We start from the raw sequence: 19898 nt of genomic DNA, 5'->3' as shown, positions 1-19898 counted from the left end.
TCATCAGACCGCCTGGAAAGTAGTCTGTTATCTTTTGGGGTGACAAGGTTCCGGGCCACCACCGCAGCGGTCATATCATTCTTCATCACCGAATCCCCAACGGTAAAAGGACCAGTAGGGGATATGAAGGATGGGCGCCATATGTTATCTGGAGAAGACGGGACTACCTCTTCATCAAGGTTCAAATCAAAACGACGATCGGAGGGTCCAGACATTTTCAAAGGTGTTGAAGAAAGAAGAGGTCGGACAAATCAAGACCTTAGAAGTGCAAGAGGGGAGTTTTCACAAGCGAAAATTCAAGTGTGCTTTGAAACGAACTGCATGCCTCTATAAAAAATCAGCACTTAACGGGATTTCAGAGATCGAAGAGGCGAGCTCAGAATTCGAAGAGGCCATTCAAAAATCGAAGAGGCAAGCTCAGAAATCGGAGAAGCATCTTGCTTTTCCAGACACGTCAGCACCCATCACACGCAAACTCAGCTTTGAGGAAATCACGGGTAATTTGTCGAAGCGCCAATCCCAGATATCGAAGAAGCGCCAGTCTTTTTCAGCCGCGTCATCACCTGTCATATGCACACTCAACTTTGCGCAAATCACGGGCAATTTGTCGAAGATTTTCGGTGAAGGAGAAAGCACGTGAAGTTTACTGTTCAATCACGCGTTAGTTGCCGACACGAGTGAAAGAATAGTACCTCTACAGGTATTAAGGGACCTCCTATAACTGTCCACCTTCACCTTCCATAGCAAGGCAGACATACAGAGTCTTTCTTCATCTCCAAAGATGCTTTCCCAACGAAGCCTCTCGAGTCATTCAATGTTCCTTATTCCTTGGGGTACCTCTGCAAGCCAATGACTCCAAAGCAAAAGTATCTCATATCACCAGGGTAGAAAGCAAGAGTATCCCATATCATGCGTTCTCCCTGTCCTTTCCTTTGTCTTTGTTCTTACCTACAAAGACAAGGATAAAGAAAACAATATGCCGGAACTTCCACTCAAACTCGGGTAAGGAACCGACTGCTTGGAACCCTTCCCTGATTGCCTACCTAGCACTGCTCTCGAGTACTCGTTTCCCACTACTGTTGTACTTCCAAAGAAGCTGCCACATCTGCCTGGAGAACAGATAAGGCAAGTGAAAATGATACCTTGCAGCATGTGGAGACAAGGTGCAGAAGGAACAAGCAGAGAAGAATGCAGTCTGCACAGTCAACTCAGCAGAAGGAGTCCGAGCTGAAGAACTCGAGAAGCTGCCATATCTGCCTGAAGAAACAAGCAGAGAAGAATGCAGCATGCATAGTCAACTCGGCAGAAAGAGTCTGAGATGAAGAACTCGTTTTGACCCTCAAATTCTTGGGTCGACTTACTAGGCGTTATGGGCTGCATTTGCCGATTCACCACCCTTGAATCAAATCCTTAAAGATCAAGTCACCAACTGGAAAAAGAGCCCGTCAATCTTGAAGATCATACCGTTGACCAAACTGCTCAGGTGTGAATTAGAAAGATTGAACAAAGAAACAGGTTGTCACCTTTACCTCGTGCCTGCTTGCCATGTGTTCGAGTCAACCTTCAAGAATCAAGCCTCAACGGCCCTTGAAGAAGTTTCCAGCCAAATTCAAGATCAAGCCTCGACGGCCCTTGAGGAAATCACAAGTCCGATTCAAGATCAAGTGTCTACCACTCTTGAATCAAAACCTAGTTCAAGAATAAGCTGTGGAAAATCAACAATTGGAGGAATCCAGAAGATCCTCCAATCCAGTTCAAGATCAAAGCTGTGGAAAGTCAACAAGTGCAACAAAATACGTGCAGATTCATCCACTACCAAAGCCAAAGATCATCTACCACATGAAGCTCCTTGTGGTCCAATTTCAACCTTCAAGATCAAGCCTCGACGGCCCTTGAAGAAATTTCAAACAAAAGTTCAAGAACAAGCCTCAACGGCCCTTGAAGAAATCTCCAGCCCAATTCAAGATCAAGCATCGACGGCCCTTGGATCGACATCTACAATAAGGGACTTCAAAACGCATCTCCTACACGTGACAAGCACATGTATACGACGTGCCTTGAAGTGGGGGCATTTGTAGACATCGAAATTTCGGTAAATAAATATTGACCGATAAATCAAAGTGTCAACGCTCATGTATTACATAAATTTTACACGTAGCGTGTGACTCAACGAAAATTGAAATGAGTTGGAAAAGTCATCAAATAGGACACGTGTCAACACCTGGCAGAAACGACTTATTTCATCTGGGATATTATATTCAAAATTAGGCCTTGGAAAATTCTATAAATACAAGCCCATTTCATTCATTTAAGGGGGGAGGGACGAATTCATATTACACCTTGAAGCTCTGAAGCTCTGAAACTCCGAAGCTCTCAAGCATCCAGGTTCCCGAAGAATCAAGAAAGCCTTCTTCGTCCTTCGTTCATCGTTCTTCCAAGATTAAGCCCCGACGGCCCTTGAAGAAAGTGTTCTTCGTTCATCGTTCTTCCAAGATCAAGCCCCAACGGCCCTTTGGATCAACAATCATCCACCAATTCAAGATCAAGCCCCGACGGCCCTTGAAGAAAGTGTTCTTCGTTCTTCGTTCATCGTTCTTCCAAGATCAAGCCCCAATGGCCCTTGGATCAACCATCCACCAATTCAAGATCAAGCCCCGACGGCCCTTGAAGAAAGCACCATCGTTCATCATCCGTTCATCCAAGACCAAGCCCCAACGGCCCTTTGGATCAACAACGTCGACAAATCCACACATCTAACCGTTCTTCAAGATCAAGCCCAAAAGCCCTTGGAGATCCGTTCATCACTGTTCTTCAAAGATCAAGCCCAAAAGCCCCTTTGAAGATCCGCTCAAATCCACCTTCAAGATCAAGTCCACGGCTCTTGAAGAACGTTCATCCTTAGATCAAGCCCAACGGCCCTTTGGATCAATCACACATCCACAAATACACACCTTACGGAGATCGAATCAGAGGATCAAATTAGAGAGAGATTGTAACCCAAAATCATCAAACACAAATATTTGTTTGTGCGCGTCGTTCTTGTCTCTTTCGTTTCAGGAATTTTTCGTGTTCACAATAGTCTCTTCTAGTCACCCTCCACAAGAAACACTTTTAATTACAACCGCAAACACACAGATACCAGCCACTCATTTCAAACTTCCCAAAGAAGATACATGAGTTAAGCCAGTCATTGAACAAAATAATTTCACAAACTAGAGTCTACACACCATAGGAAAATAGCTAGATAAAATAGAAACCAAAATTGATAGACTTTCACATCCCAAACCAACAATTAAGGAGAGACATTTAGTCAACTTCCCATAAGCCTTGTCTAGCATAACAGCTTTAAAGACAATCTCCACTAGTCAAAAAATAAAAAATAAAAAAAAAAGATCAAATGTTACAAAAGTTAAAACAAGAAAAAACAGTCAATGTCTTACAACATCCAGATAAATCTTAACCAGAAACAACTTCTGTAATATAGGATTCAGAAGAAGAGAGTGAAACAAGTTCAATAAAAAAAGTAGAAGAAACTTTTCATAACCTTGAACTAAAATGAATCACAAATAAAAGAGTCAATCCAACAACTCTTACCAAGAATTGGTATCCAAAACCAACACCTTTGGATATTCAATTTGAGGAAAGAAACATCCAGAACCAATTCTCAGTCTCAGCTGATAAACTCTATGAATGAAACATAGATGGATTATCGGAACAAGAACTTCTGAACAAATTACAACACATCTCCATGGTTGCTAATAGTTATATTACCAACCATAATCTCAGTCGAGCCGAAGTTGTCAATCTTTTAGTCACTAGATTTACAGGAATGCTCATTCATGGTGGGAAGAGCATCTCACTAAACAATCCAAAAAACGAAATTAGAAATGCAATCAAAAGAGATGAAGGAACACCTATTTTCAATGAGCGGATTGGAAGGGAAGTCCCAGACGCAGTCAACAGGTTACTTTTCACAATCATAGAACACTTCATAGGAACACCTAATAATGTCACCTCAAGAATTCATGACCAATTTAGTAACTTAAGATGTCCAACCCTAAGCGATTTTAGATGGTACAAAGATGTTTTCATGTCTAGAGTCATGCTTAGAGAATACAGTAATCAACAATTTTAGAAAGAAAATTTCATTAATGGTTTTCCAAACTTCTTTGCCCATAAAATCAGACAAATTTTAGTCAAAGAAAGTATCATACCATATAATACCCTTACGTATGGAATATTATTAATATTATCCAAAATGAAGGATTAAAAATGTGTATTGATATGAAAATTCCAAAACAAGTAAAAAAAGACAAGTCAATAGCCAAATATGAGTTAGAAACATTCTGCGAACAATATGGATTATCCCCTAATGCTCCATCCAACAAAAATAAGAAATCAGAAGCCTACAATAGGTACCCAAGTAAGAGACACCCCAAATACAACAAATACAAATTCAAAAATAAGAATTTTGAAACAAACAATTTTTACGAGAAACCAAAGTCCAGCAAGAAGTAGAAGAGGAAGCCCTCAGGAAAATTCCACTCCAAAAACCAAGAACCAAAAGGAAATTGCTACAAGTGTGGCAAATTCGGTCACTACGCAAACAAATGTAGAGTCAAGAAAACAATCAACAGCTAAAAATCTCTGAAGAAGAGAAAGCCCAGTTAATCCAAGTCTTTGAACTAAGAGACACAGACTATAGTCAATCCGAAGATGGTTTAGAATCTAGTTCGTCTTCTTCCACTACTCCTCAAGTAGCCTTTCATCCCTTGACATCAAGATAAGATGCACGGATACTTGCTGTAAGAAAATTTGTGTCCTCAATAAACAAGAAGAACAAGAAGATCTTCTTATCAAGTTAATCAGTAAAATAGATGACCCTAAGTTAAAAAAAATTTACTTAAAAAGGCTTAAAAAGTGAGTCTCCCAAGAAGATGCCAGTACTAATCAATCACAAGTAACCCTAAAAATATGTCTTAGTACAACCCTGGAAAGGTTTTGTAAAACTAAGAAAGAAATTACAATCAAGGATTTACAAAGAGAAGTCAATAAGATCAAAGAAGAAATTAAGTTTCTAAAATCAGAAGACCTAGAAATTCATTCACATCTCAGTAGCATTCAAACACGAGAATTTCTTAGGAACAATGAAATCCAATCCCCATCAGATGAAGAACAAAATAATTCTTCATCCGATCAAGAATCAGAATCCAAGTTCGTAAATAGTCCAACACAGGACTTAGTATTAGGATTACTACAAAAGATCAAAATCCAGAAATGGTATTCTAAAGTAAAAATAATAATTGAAGATTTCCAGTTCGAAATAATTGCCTTAATTGATTCAGTTGCAGATTTAAATTGTATTCAGGAAGGTTTAATTCCTACTCAATATTTCCATAAATCAATGGAAATCCTTAGTGCAACAAGTAGGCCTGGCAAACGGGTTGTGTCTGTCGTGTTCATGTCGTTTTCGTGTAACACATGTTATCTTAACGGGTCGTGTTGTGTCACACCCGTTATGACCCATTAAGAAAAATATTTTTTTTTCTTAAATTTGCACATACCACACATTGCCACATAAATATTACTTCAAAACATTAAAATATATTTGTCGTTTAAGTACTACATCTACACTCGAAAATAAGTGCTTAATAAAAAAATAATAAATACACTACTAATCTATTACAAATATTAAATGTGCAAGGATATACAAAATGAAAAAAAATTTGTTTCCAAGATTGTGAAGTCTTTCTTAAAAGTTTAAACCTCAATTTACAAAATCCTCGATTTACATCGGTCATCATGAAATTGTATTGGAACTTTGGCTTGATCTCAGCCGATCTAATGGTTATCCATTTTTTTAATTTAATTTAATATATATATATATATATAATTATATTATATTATATAATTATTATAGTTTTTAGGGGTATAAAATTGTTAAATTAATATATATAATTATTATAGTTTATTCCTACTTTTATTAAGTATAACATAAGATTTTGTGATATCCACTAGTGTAAATAGTTTAAATTGAAGATTGAATTCATTCTTTGTATTCATATAGGGTCAAGGAGTGTAGCTGTAAAAAATCATCAACATCGGAGTTAAAATAACCGTTAAATCGTGATTTTCGTTTTATAACCGTCGAAAAGTTTTGTCCCGTTACTTGATCTCTGAATGTTTGTTTTTTGCAATTTTTGGCGTATGCGATCTCGAAGTATATACAAACATGTTTGACGGTTGGATTGTTGAAACTAGTTTCGTAGAATGCATGTATCTCATCAAAACAATAGATTCACTAACACTTAAAAGTTTATTCATTCTTTCATTAAGTATAACATAATTTTTTTTTCTATCCACTAGTGTAAATATTTTAATTTGAAGATCGAATTCATTCATTGTATTCATATAGGGTCAAGGAGTGTGACTGTAAAAAATCATAAAAATCGGAGTTAAAATGACTGTTAAATCGTGATTTTTCTTTTTATAACCGTCGAAAAGTTTTGTCCCGTTCTTTCATCTCTGAATGTTTGTTTTTTGCAATTTTTGGCGTATGCGATCTTAAAGTATATACAAACATGTTTGACGGTTGGATCATTGAACTAGTTTCGTAGAATGAGTATCCATTCAAAACAATCGATTCACTAATACTTCAGAGTTTATTCATACTTTCATTAAGTATAACATAAGATTTTGTGGTATCTAGTAGAATAAATATTTTAAATTGAAGATCGAATTCATTCATTGTATTCATATAGGGCCAAGGAGTGTTGTTGTAAAAAATCATCAAAATCGGAGTTACAATAACTGTTAAATCGTGATTTTTCGTTTATAACCGTCGAAAAATTTTGTTCGTTACTTTATCTCTGAATGTTTGTTTTTTGCAATTTTTGGCGTATAAGATCTCAAAGCATAAACAAACATGTTTGACAGTTGGATCATTGAAACTAGTTTCGTAGAATGAGTATCCTATTAAAACAATAGATTCACTAATACTTAAGAGTTTATTCATACTTTCATTAAGTATAACATAAGATTTTGTGGTATCCACTAGTGTAAATATTTTAAATTGAAGATCGAATTCATTCATTGTATTCATATAGGGTCAAGGAGTGTAGCTGTAAAAAATCATCAAAATCGGAGTTAAAATAACCGTTAAATCGTGATTTTTCATTTAGAACCGTCGAAAAGTTTTGTCCAGTTACTTTATCTCTGAATGTTTGTTTTTTGCAATTTTTGGCGTATGCAATCTCGAAGTATATACAAACATGTTTGACGGTTGGATCATTAAAACTAGTTTCGTAGATTGAGTATCCCATCAAAACAATAGATTCACTAATACTGAAGAGTTTATTCATACTTTCATTAAGTATAACATAAGATTTTGTGGTATCCACTAGTGTAAATATTTTAAATTGAAGATCGAATTCATTCATTGTATTCATATATGATTAAGGAGTGTATCTATAAAAAATAATCAAAATTGAAGTTAAAATAACCGTTAAATCGTGATTTTTCATTTTATAACCATCGAAAAGTTTTGTTTGGTTACTTGATCTCTGAATGTTTGTGTTTTGCGATTTTTTGTTGATATGATCTCGAAGCATATACAAACAAATTTGACGGTTGGATAGTTGAAATTAGTTTTGTATAATTCATATCCCATCAAGTTCAATGGTATATATATATTAAGTACATTTAAATCTATTTATTTTGTACGTATAATTGACCGGTACACAAAGTAGTACATCACGTGTCATTATAAAAATAGTGGGATATGTCATATGTATGATAAAAAGTTAATAACTTAAAAAAATAAAATTTCTCACCACTTTTATTAATTTTCACTTTTCCCTCTCTTTTTTGTTTCCTTTTCAGCTTTTCTTATAATTTTCATTTTTCCCTCCCTTCTTTTTCTTTAAAGGGGCAGCAGCCTACCCATCTTTCCCTTTCTTTTTTTTGTTTCCTTTTCAGCTTTTCTTAGAATTTCCATTTTCCCTCCCTTTTCAAAGGGTGCGGCAGGAATGGAATGGAATTATGGAATCAATGGATACATATTAATTAATAATTATTATAGTTTTTATAAAATTTAATTTAATATATATATATATATAATTATTATAGTTAATATTTTGGGGGTATAATTATTATAATTATTATAGTTAATTTAATATATACATATATATATTATAGTTTTTAGGGGTATAAAATTGTTAAATTAATATATATATATAATTATTATAGTATTTTTTTAGGGTTATAAAATTATAAAATTAATATTCTGCTTATCGTATATCGTGTTAATCACGTGTATACCCGAATCAACCAGTTATCTTAACATGTGCTTATCGGGTTACCCGATAACGACCCGATTCGTTATCGTATCGACCCAAATACTTGTTAATTTCGTGTCGTGTCGTGTCGGGTTATTGGGTTGTATTAGGAATTGCCAGACCTAGCAGCAAACCAGTCACCAATGCAATTAAAATATGAAATTCCAAAGACACATGTTTGTCAAAACAATGTTTGCTTTAAAACACCATTCGTTCTGATAAAAAACATATCAGACCCAGTCATCTTAGGGCTACCCTTCATAGCTCTATTATATCGTTTCTAAGTTCACCACAATCGCATAACCACGAAATGCTAGGACAAAAAAAATCACAATCGCATAACCACGAAATGCTAGGACAAAAAAAATCACATTTGAGTTCTGCACGAAAACAGATTTCAAAAAATTAAGACAATTACAAAAAGATAGTATTTAAAAATCATCAATCTAGTTACCAAAAAATCACAACAAATTAATTTCTTAAAAGAAGAAATTAATTACAAAAGAATTGAAGAACAATTAACAAACTAATCTTTATTACAAAACATTGACAACTTTCAAAAGAAACTTGTTAATGAAATTTGTTCTGATATTCCCAGTGTTTTTTTGGCACAGAAAACAGCACATCGTTAAACTTCCTTACAATAAGGAGTTTAATGAAAAGAAAATACCAACAAAAGCCAGGCCAATTTAAATGAGTGGAATTCTGTAAAACAGAAATTCAAGAACTTCTCAATAAAGAAATAATAAAAAAAAGTAAATCACCGTAGTCCTGCCTTGCTTTCTTTGTCCAGAAAAACACTGAATTAGAAATAGGAACGCCTAGGTTAGTCATTAATTACAAACCTCTTAATGAAGACTTGGAATGGATACGATATTCAATTCCTAACAAAAGAGATTTAATTAAGAGACTTAGTCAACCATAATCTTCTCAAAATTTGACATGAAGTCTAGATTTTGGTAAATTCAAATTCATGAGGATGATAAATACAAAATAGCATTTGTCGCTCCTTTTGGTCATTATGAATGCAATGTAATGATATTCGGTCTTAAGAATGCACCCAATGAATTTCAGAATATCATGAATAAAATATTTAATCAATACAGTCATTTTTCAATCGTTTATGTCGATGATGTTCTCGTATATCACAATTTGTGGAATAAATTGTTCCAAAGAAACCATGCTGAAATTCGTTGGAAGAAACGAGTCTGAAATTAGTAGAATATCTCACCACTTGACCGAGGTTCAAATGAGGTTCATATGTACAATTAGGGCTGGTTTGGTACTGCTATGCTTTGAAAAAAAATTGCTTCTGTTGTGCTGCGATAATAAGCTCATTTTTGCTGCTTCATTTTTCACCCAAAACTGTGAAAAAAAATTTGTTTTTAAGTGTTTACCAAACATTTTTTTAAGCTCAACTTTTTTTAATACTCACTTTTTATAAAAGTACTTCAATACCAAATAAGTATTTACACTAATTGTTGAGCCGAGCTGCGCCGAGCCGAGCCACAACCTGAAGCCGTTGCACCGAGCCGCACCTGAAGCCGCCTCTAATTCATTTTCCAACCAGAAAAACAGAATGCTAACGGTAATAACAAAATAAAATAATAAAAAAACTCAATGAGGATATAATTTTAAAATATCTGCAGAACTCCTCCACCCTACATGATCGCAGCCAGAGCTCTTCGACTTTGCAATGGCTCTGACTCCATGGCCGTACCTCCTCCAGCTCCCACTCCACTCCTCGCCCCACTCCGCTCAGCTCTTCTACTCCCAATCGCGAAAGGCCGAGGCCTCTCTCGTCTCTCCGATTCCGGTCAAGCTCTCCGTCTCGGTCTCGCCGAGACCCAAGTGCTTTAGATCGGCCACCGAGGAGGACCGGTTCAGCGACCCCGAAACCATCTCCGATGACGAAGATAGACCCCACGACGAAGTTCCCGTCAACAGCCGACATCAAACGACGACGACGGCGGCGACGAGTGGTGGTTCGGGTAGGGTTGCGATGTCGTCTGCCGGTGATTCTTTGCTCGGAATTCGCGAGCCGGTCTACGAGGTCTGTTGCAAGTCAGTTTTGTAATCTGTTTAATTGCACTTTAAGAATGTGATTAATGTATTAATCCATATGATTAACCAATAAGATTATTTAATTAATTAATAGGTGGAAGAAGTGAAGGCTAATGGGACGATATCTGTTAGAAAAATAAACAGACGTCAGCTGCTTAAGTCAAGTGGTGAGTCAACGAATTTAAATCACATTATTGCGTGAAAGAAATGCTGATAATATCGTTTTATATTAAAAAAAATAAAAATACATGCGCCGCTTTTCATTAATTTCGTAAAAAAGCTATTTACTTTACACTGCTCTTTGAAATTAAACTGCTAACAACATGATGTGGGTTAATTCTAGTGCTGTTTCCGGGTTACGGGTGTTAATTTTCATCCTCAGGTCTTCGTCCGCGTGATATTCGGAGTGTTGATCCTTCATTGTTTCTCACAAATTCGATGCCTTCGTTGCTGGTATGATTCCAGCTTCCATTTTTGGTATTTCATGCTAGTTCCTGCAAATTGTAATGCTTTTGTGTGTGTTCTTACCTGTATAAATATTTAAATTTTGGTAAGTAAGAATCATAGATAACTAATTCTTTTTAAATGGCGGAAATTTATCATACTTACGAGCTTCTTTTGATCCGTCTCTTAGGTCCGGGAGCATGCTATTCTGTTGAATCTAGGCTCATTACGCGCAATAGCAATGCAAGAGCGTGTCCTTATATTTGACTACAACAAGTGAGAGAGCAGAACAAGATATTGCATTGACTTCTAGTTTTGCCTTATCGAGTTCAAAGCGTAATACTACTGGAAATTTTGCATGTGCAGTACAGGAAGCAGAGCTTTCATAGAAGCATTGTTGCCTCGACTAAACCCCAAAAATATGAATGGAGGACCATCTATGCCATTTGAGCTCGAGGTTAGCGTTCTTGTCGCAATTCCTATCTCGGTTCATGCTAAATCGCTGTTTTTGCTTTGGAATTTCAGATTTATTAGTGTGTGTTACGGATTTGCAAAGGGTCTGCTTGTAGAAACCTTACACAAAGATGATTCCAAGAAATGCTACCCTTTTAATTTTCTTCAATTATAAGGGTTCAGTTCTAAGAGGTCGCACTTGGTGCGATGGCAAGTGCCTTCGCCCATGAGCAGTAGGTCTCGGGTTCGAGACTTGGGAGCAGCCTCTCCATAAATGGGGGTAAGGCTAGCCAACATTCACCTCTCCCAGACCCTGCGTAAAGCGGGAGCCTTGTGCACTGGGTACGACCTTTATAAGGGTTCAGTTCTGGAGGATTTGAAAAAGGTTTCTAGTTTGCCTTATTGCAGTTTTTTATGCCTTAAGGAACGGTAATATGGCTGCCATTTGCATTGAATTGGAGGGCCAAATATATAAGTTTTAATCCTAGTACCATTCTTTATTTTATGACTGACTTCAAAGATATATTAGTTCTTGATATGGTATTTTGTAAGTTGGATACCCTTACCTGAAAATTTCTATAAGAAATAAGAATCTAACTTATAGGCAGATCAAATGTAAGGCAGAGATTGTTCAAATGAGTGAGAATGATATTCCTCTCCTATGTAACCTGCTGAGCTCATTAGCTCATTGCTGAGAAATGCAATGAACATTCTCGGAAATTCTCTCTGTCATGCTTCTAATTCTTCCCAGAAATCCAAAAGGGGAAATTTCTCCATTTTTGATCCTATCCTTTATGAAAGAAAAATACTAACACGCACAAATATGTACGCACTTTAACAAGCTTGTGGCATGCAGTGAACTACATAAAATACAAATTCAATAACAACTGAACTGAGATTAAAGATAGACAAAACTTTCCGTTATGGCTTAGGTGTGACTGCTTTGGATTATATCAAATTTCAAAAGGAGGATACACTGTTTGAGTTTAATGTTTCACTGTATCTCCTTTCTCAATAACTTAGAACAACCTGTAGGTTTTCAATAACAAGGCTTACATCAAGGACCGATTTCTGTGTTACTAATATTCATGTTCCGAAAAGGTTGGCAAGAGGTAAAAAGTGACCTTATTTGTCATGCATATGCCCCTTCTGCGCAGATGTTTGGATTAATCAAGACAGAAGTCATCGGCATATTATCATTAAGAATAGGGGGGTTTCTATACTTTGTGTAAACTTGAGGGCTTTCTTTGCTTTTATATGATTCATATTCCTTGTCATGCATATACTTCCTAATCTTTTCACCTATTAAGCTTCTGATTCTCAATTTATCAGAGTGCCGAACGTATTATGTGTTTGTGGTACTTTCAGGTTGTTGAAGCAGCATTGCTCTCAAGAATACAGCGTTTAGAACAAAGACTAATATATTTAGAACCTCGTGTGAGTATGGGCACATAGTGAGTATTTTAATATATATTTTTTTCCCTAAGGTTCTCTTTTAGGTTCTCTCAGCAGATATCTACCTTAGAGCTAAATATATCCTCTATGTTCTAGCTTGCAACTGTCATGAAAAAATCAGTAAATTAAATATCTGCCTTAGAGCTAAATATTTGTTTTTTCAAATGCTGTGGTTCAAGTGAAATCATGTTTAATCTCCTTCAATTGGCTTCAGGTTCAAAAGTTACTCAGTGTTTTGCCGAACCGGTTAACTGCTGACATACTGGAAGAGCTTCGTATTAGCAAGCAAACCTTGGTATAGTTGATCATTTTGGCTTAATGGTAAACCCGTGTTCAGGGGCATTGACAAACATCATTATTAATCTGGTTACCTGTCCTTTGTTGATGAAAGGTTGAATTGGGTTCGAGGGCAGGGGCTTTCAGGCAAGTGCTCTTTGATCTGTTAGAGGATCCCCATGAAATACGCCGTATATGCATTATGGGGAGAAATTGTACACTCAAGAAGATAAATGATGACATGGAATGTTCTGTTCCTTTAGAGAAGCAGATTGCTGAAGGTTAGTTTTAGTGCTGTAATTTACTTGAGCAACGTTTAAGTTGCAAATTCAGTCAATGAGTGTGTATCTTTGGTTTGGTTTTGTTATATACAGAAGAGGAGGAAGAAATTGAGATGCTCTTGGAAAATTATCTTCAACGGTAGGTTCCCCTTCACCCCTAACGTTAGCACGAATGGATAGTGATGCATTTTTTTCCCTATGCTATAGTACCACTGCAAAGCAGCATGTTTGAAACCAGTGCTATGATGTCCACCGTGGAGTTGAACTTAGTGTTTGATGCATTTGCAGGTGTGAATCTTGTCATGGCCAGGCTGAAAGGCTTCTCGATTCTGCTAAAGAAATGGAAGATTCTATAGCTGTCAATTTGAGGTCTGAATGTTTTTGCTGTTTTTTATTTGTTTATAGCTCTAGACATTCCGCCTGGATGTGAAACATTTATTGATCTTGTTGTTTGACAACCACGAAATCCACAGAATCTAAAATGTTTAAGCTGTTAGAAAACTGGGCTGACAACGTATATAGATCAGCATCCTCTTCCACGGAAGCCCCGTCGTGCTCATAGAGATGCAAACATAAATGCAGACAAGAAACACATAGCTGCAGCCCCATTCCGCACACCATACAACCTTACCTTGAGCTGAATTAGTATTAGTTAAAAGTTTCATATGTAATCCTGAAACCGAAAATTTCCCTATAATTGTTGTGTTTGCACTCTCATACTCAAACCGGAATTGAATTGTATTGGATGCTTAAAGGCCACACTGGGTGCTTTTCAATTATCTAATGCCAATTTTATCTGATTTCATTTATCAGTTCTCGGAGGCTTGAGGTTAGCAGAGTGGAATTACTACTCCAGGTTGGGACGTTTTGTGTGGCACTTGGCGCTCTGGTTGCAGGTGTGTCCTTAACCTGCTACAAACCCTATCTCTTACCTCTATTAGTTATGTGTAATGCTTCTGGAAATAAGTTTGGGCATTGTGTTGGTACAAATGTTCCAATGGGTTCCGGACCTCGGGTGCGATTCTACTCGTTTCCAGTTGTCCTTGTGCAGATCTTGCTATACCACATAGGAAATTCTCATGTATTGTGATCATGGCAACAAGTATCTATCTACGTTGTCAGGAGTCTTATTTCCTTCTAATTTCAGGTATTTTTGGCATGAACTTGAGGTCCTACCTCGAAGAACATGTGGTACGTAAAAGTCCGCGAATTTAACTTAATTGATTATCTTCCCATTCTCTTCCGGGTAACCACAACTTGGCCTTGGCCATTACTTATTGCTTAATTTGGTGCAGTTCGCATTTTGGTTTACAACAGCAGGGATACTTGTCGGCGCCGTCGTCGGATTTTTTCTTGTCTACTCTTATCTCAGGACACGGAAAGTATTGTAAATGTAAAGTGATTCAGTATAGGTAAAAATTTCAATGCTCTCTTTCGTTTCGTTAATCTCGTTTGTGTTCTGGAAACCTAATCGCACCTCGTTAATTTTACAGGTGATTTCGGAGGTGATGAACAAACAGTCAGCTGCCAAACACATTGATATGATTGTACTTATTTCAATTATTTCATCACTGCTGCTGGTAACGCGAGTTGAATCCGTTAGGCTTTAGCTCTAGCATATGCAACAAGTAGCGGTGATTAGTGTTTATGGCCCTGTAATATTTTGGCCAAGTTGGATGCTGGATTGTATAAGTGCCCCACTGCCCACGCCTTACAGAAGTAAGAAACAAAGAATGTACACCCAAAAGAACGATATATTCACAAATTACAAACATAAATCTTTAAATGAAACCTAGTCTGGTGAAAGTTTGATACATCGACCCTTCCATAGAACCGTCAAATTGGAAATAACGAAATATTTGATAAGAATGTTTGTAATCAAAGACAAGATGTGCTTCAGAGATGTACTTAGAAATTTGAGCACGATTGAGAAGGATACTAGAGCAGACTACTGGTAAGCACTAATCAAAGCCGCATCCACGAAACTCGAAATGGATTAACAAATGAATATGGAAAACCAACAAAAGCTCAATGCTTTGGACAAAAAAGGAAAGAAGGAAAAGGAAGAAGATGAAAACACAGCTCTATGGTAAAAGAACAAAACAAATTGCATAAAACATGGAAAAGAAAAACACCTGAACCAACTGGTCATGCATGTTGTGATAAATTTAGTGCACTTTGGGATTCTTTAACAGGTTTTGAAGATTCATCAATGGCTATATTCCCCATTCCCACCTCCATTGCTTCCCTCCCATCCTTCTCCACCTTCTCAGAAATACTCCCGTTGGACGCCTGAGGTTGCACACCAGCCACGGAAGGCTCAAGGAGTCGAGGACCTGCACTGAACCATGAATGACTGAGGCATTGTGCAGCTGTTGGCCTCTTTTCAGGCACAAAATCAAGTATGGGAACTAGAAACTCTGCCATGTCATGTGCATCTTGCTCGCTGAATGCGTACTTCTCCGTTAGCACCTTATTAAGAGGCCAGAAACGCAAACGTCGAATATGCTTCAAATCCCCATACCGGTTAAAGAAGTCCCGGGAATACTTGCCACCTAATGCAGTCTGCAAAAGAAACATTTATGAATACCCTTATTTAACCAGATTTATTGTGAAACAGTATAAACTCACATTCTTGATTCTTCAAAGTGGCAGTGTAAGCACTACATATTAGTTTCACGTCTTTCAGTGAGCAAAGTATCATGGTATTACCTTACGGGGAATTGTTCCAAGAAGTTCCATCATCAGTGCCAGGTGATCCTGAAAAATGAGATTTAAAAGTCAATATGGAACTTCAATTATTTAAGGGAATACAATATATCTGACACCTAGTTTTTCAAATTCATCGTAAACTTCCTTGAAATTCAAAGTGTGCAGTCTACCCCCGTCACTCTATGATCAATTAGCTCAATACCCTATTCAAGCAAATCCAGTAATGACTCGGGCAAAAAATTAACTCTGTAATATTTGACAATTAGCTCAATACCCTATTCAAGCAAATCCAGTAATGACTCGGGCAAAAAATTAACTCTGTAATATTTGATGAATTATGCTGGTTAGATGGTGCTTACGATGATATCAAAATTTACAAATTTGCGACTACAATGGCCCCTTTAAAGTGTTGAGTGCATCAGATAAGACAATTTAGGGGGTGGGGAACAATAATGACCACAGAAATATAGAACATACAAAATGGTCCACCATAAGGTGTAAGTTTTAACATTTGAATTGTTGCCTGAACAAAGAAAATATACATGTTCTATGATCTATCTAGGTGGCTATCCATGGAAAGAAATATTTTGATGAATTCTCAGTATCTGTAAAAATATCCGATTGGGAAAATCAGACAGTGCAGTACTTCAAAAGCGGCAAAGCTTTAAAAATCTAACAAAAATCTTTAGCAATTTCAGAGGAAGAAATCAAGAATTTCGCATACCTCATCCCGATCATAATTGTCACCGCTGTGTGGATCAAAAAGAACGTCACCAGTGGCTAGCTCAAAACAAACACAAGCAAAGGACCATAAATCTGCTGGAGTTGAGTATTTCGCTCCAAGAATAACTTCTGGACATCTGTACTGCCTTGTCTGAATATCACTAGTAAACTGCTTATACGTCCAACAAGCATTTCCAAAATCAACCAATTTGCATTTAAGGTCAGCTTCTGTGAATAACTTCTGCCTTGCAGAACGGCTTGCTTGTGCTTCTTGAGTTTCTTCCTTTTCTTCACCCTTTACTGATTCATTACTAACCCCAGAATCCTTCACTTGTTCTTGAACAGAAACCCCATTTGATTGTAATTCATGAATAGAATCTTCCGCATCAACTGTAGTGGAATCTGCCTCCATATCCTTCAAAATTTCCCTTCCTTCACAACCTTGAGTTGCCTTCTTAGCCTTTTTACGGATCTTCTTTTTCTGGTTTTTGGTGAGATCTCCGTTTAACTTCTTAATGTCTTTAGAAGCCCCAGAGACGGGCACAGTTTTATCTTTGCTGTTTGGAAGGATGAGAGGAGCACCTGATTTCCTAGGATCTTTAGATGGATCAATCATTGACGAAAGCAAAACATTCTCTGGCTTTAGATCAGTGTGTATTATTGAAAGTTGACTATGCAAATAATCCAAACCCACTAATATATGAAAACAAATTTCTTTGACCATGTGCAGCGGAGCCCCTCGGTAGTCATTATACTTAATAAGGGTCAGGAGGTTATCCCCCAGGTACTCAAAAACCAAACAGACGTGCTGTCCATTTGGGCCTGAATGCTTGAAGTGATCCAAAAGCTTCACAACACACTTCTTATTGCCAGGGTCTCCCTCGGCAATCTGTTTGAGAATCTTTATTTCGTCCATCGCAGCTTCAGTGTAATAACGAGAACTCTTTTGAATCTTCAAAGCTACATAACGCTACAAACAATGAATTTCTCATGTTATTAAAGGTTTGAACAATGAGATTATAGAATGGGTACTCAATTACTTTCGTACACGTGGATAAAAAAAAAGGGAACTTTAACAAAAAGCTTCCGGTACTGTTTACTTAAACGAAAAACCACATTTTTACACTAAAAATCAATCCTCGTACTATTCACTTTACCCTTTATTTTGTTCTTATCGTTAAAACTCAGAGTTTTCAAGCTATTTTCATTAGTTTTCCTTAAAAAAAATCCGCACACACAACAGGAAAGATAGAGAATCTTCAATCCAAATGCTAATAAAACAACTAAGATAAAGTAACTGTAATAAGAAACTAGCTCAAATCACTAAAGAGTAACCAATACAATAAATTTATTCTAAAACGAGATCCTTACTCAACTACACCCAACTCTTTTCACTATTTGTATAAGCCAACCAATATAATCTGAGAATTTGAGCCATTCCCTAATATTTTTTTTTCTTTTTTTTTTTTCTTCTACTCCTCTTGCAAATTACATTCAATTTTTCCTTTTCATTCTCACAATAACCGAATTGGTTCGCTATCAACTAATTGGATTCATCAAAAAATTATGCCTCTTTTCATTGCCTAAACCCTAATTTCCCAAAGAATCATACAGAACACAACATTTCATTTCCTCTACTCTTTTCATTTTCCCTCAGTTTCTCAGTAACCAAACAAGCAGCATTCTTCACAACAAGACAGATACATACCGAGCTCTTTGTGTCCCACGCAAGCCAGACGGTGGAGAAGTGGCCCCACCCGAGCTTGCTCTGAACCACATAGCAGCCATTCTTGAAGGAGTCCCCAATAGAGACGGCGTGGTAGCCTCCCTTCTTGTAATCCTCGGTGCCTTCGTCTTCCGATGTGTAATCGCTGAGCTCGTCCCGGTCATCCGCCATTGGAATTGGGGAATTAGGGTTAACTCTTCACTGAGAAACCCTAGTGAGGTTTACTGGAACAAAGACCAACAAAGAAAGTTGATTGAGATGGCAGAACCGCAATTTTGGGGGCAAAAAAAAAAAAGAAAGGTGGCAGAACAGTAAATTAAATATAAAAAGAAAACAAACGGGCCTGGCTAGCCCAGACTCTACCCGGCCCAAGATATTTGGGCACCACATTTGTTCATTGTAAGATTTGAACCCCATACAAACATAATCCTAATATAAACTTCATTGTTTGAATGAACCCTAAAAGAGTGCAATTGTGGACCAAACTGAACCTAATTATAATAACTTGTTTGGTAAGTTTGACTTACATGAAAATCCGCCTAAGCCGAATCAAACCACCTAAACTGATTCTTAATTGTTTTAGCACTTGTCACATTTTTTTTTATCGGTTGTTAGCATATGTACTATTATGTTTTTTTATCGGTTCGTTAGATATATATAATGGTCCTATTAATACCGTTGGGATTACGTGTCAAAATCTGGGCTTTTGAATTAATCAAACAATGTAATCCAACAATCCATATTAATTAGGTATGATAAAACTTATAAAAAAATAATTAACAAATACAGAAAACGTCTCCACCAATTATGCGGCAGTAGAGGCGGTTGAATCTCATTTTAGGGTTACTAGGTTTTACTATGGGGTCATTTTTGGGCCTTTTCGGGTGGGCCTTGGATTTTGGGCCGAGACACACTCTTTGAAATTTTTTGTTTTAGGTATTGAAGGGAACCTTTACTCATGTGATGAATGCATAAGTGACGTCCTATTTGTGCCTACCCTATTTATGGATCTCTTATTTATTTTCACTCATGTACCGTCTCTATTTGGACTTTGTTATAAAAATTCCCAATGACCTAAAAAAAGTATATGAAATGCTTCTGACATTCAAGGGTTTCTAGAAGATGAAGAGTCAAGTTTCATTCAAGGGTTTCTAGAAGATTAAGGCGGAGTAAGGTTTCATTTAAATTTCTGAATTAATTTACTTAATCAATATATCCTGAGTCTCCTCACATCCTTGAAAGGTTGGAAACAATTCAGCAAGTTTCTTCCCCCGGCACCTGACCTTTGGTGTATATATGATGGTTCAACCCAATCTCAGCGAGCCGTGGACGTGTCTGAGACACAGAAGAGCCATATACACAGACTAATAAAGGTTCTCCTACTTGGAGAAGTGTCTTCCATGCGAGGTGCTAAAAAGTGACAACCAC

At 36.9% G+C, this 19898-nt stretch overlaps 2 protein-coding genes across 2 annotated transcripts; one reads left to right on the top strand and one right to left on the bottom strand.

The window, feature by feature from the left end:
* The first annotated feature begins 9954 nt into the window (after positions 1-9954).
* On the top strand, positions 9955-15100 carry LOC126615653 (magnesium transporter MRS2-11, chloroplastic-like). The gene is made up of 14 exons (XM_050283516.1): positions 9955-10389; positions 10495-10567; positions 10783-10853; positions 11035-11120; positions 11211-11301; positions 12666-12734; positions 12967-13047; positions 13144-13309; positions 13403-13448; positions 13598-13678; positions 14123-14205; positions 14457-14500; positions 14605-14721; positions 14803-15100. The coding sequence occupies exons 1-13, from the start codon at positions 10033-10035 to the stop codon at positions 14698-14700; spliced, it is 1344 nt and encodes a 447-aa protein (XP_050139473.1). The 5' UTR covers positions 9955-10032; the 3' UTR covers positions 14701-14721; positions 14803-15100.
* Positions 15046-18761, bottom strand: LOC126615652 (uncharacterized). The gene is made up of 4 exons (XM_050283515.1): positions 18453-18761; positions 16746-17714; positions 16022-16069; positions 15046-15874 (listed from the first exon to the last, which is right to left on the bottom strand). Exons 1-4 carry the CDS (start codon positions 18639-18641, stop codon positions 15458-15460), a joined length of 1623 nt encoding a protein of 540 aa, XP_050139472.1. The 5' UTR covers positions 18642-18761; the 3' UTR covers positions 15046-15457.
* Between the last annotated feature and the right edge of the window lie 1137 nt (positions 18762-19898).

This window comes from Malus sylvestris, chromosome 3, assembly GCF_916048215.2.
Source record: "Malus sylvestris chromosome 3, drMalSylv7.2, whole genome shotgun sequence".
NCBI lineage: Eukaryota > Viridiplantae > Streptophyta > Magnoliopsida > Rosales > Rosaceae > Malus > Malus sylvestris.
Note: the sequence above shows the minus strand (reverse complement) of the source record. Positions and strands in the feature narration are given on the sequence as shown.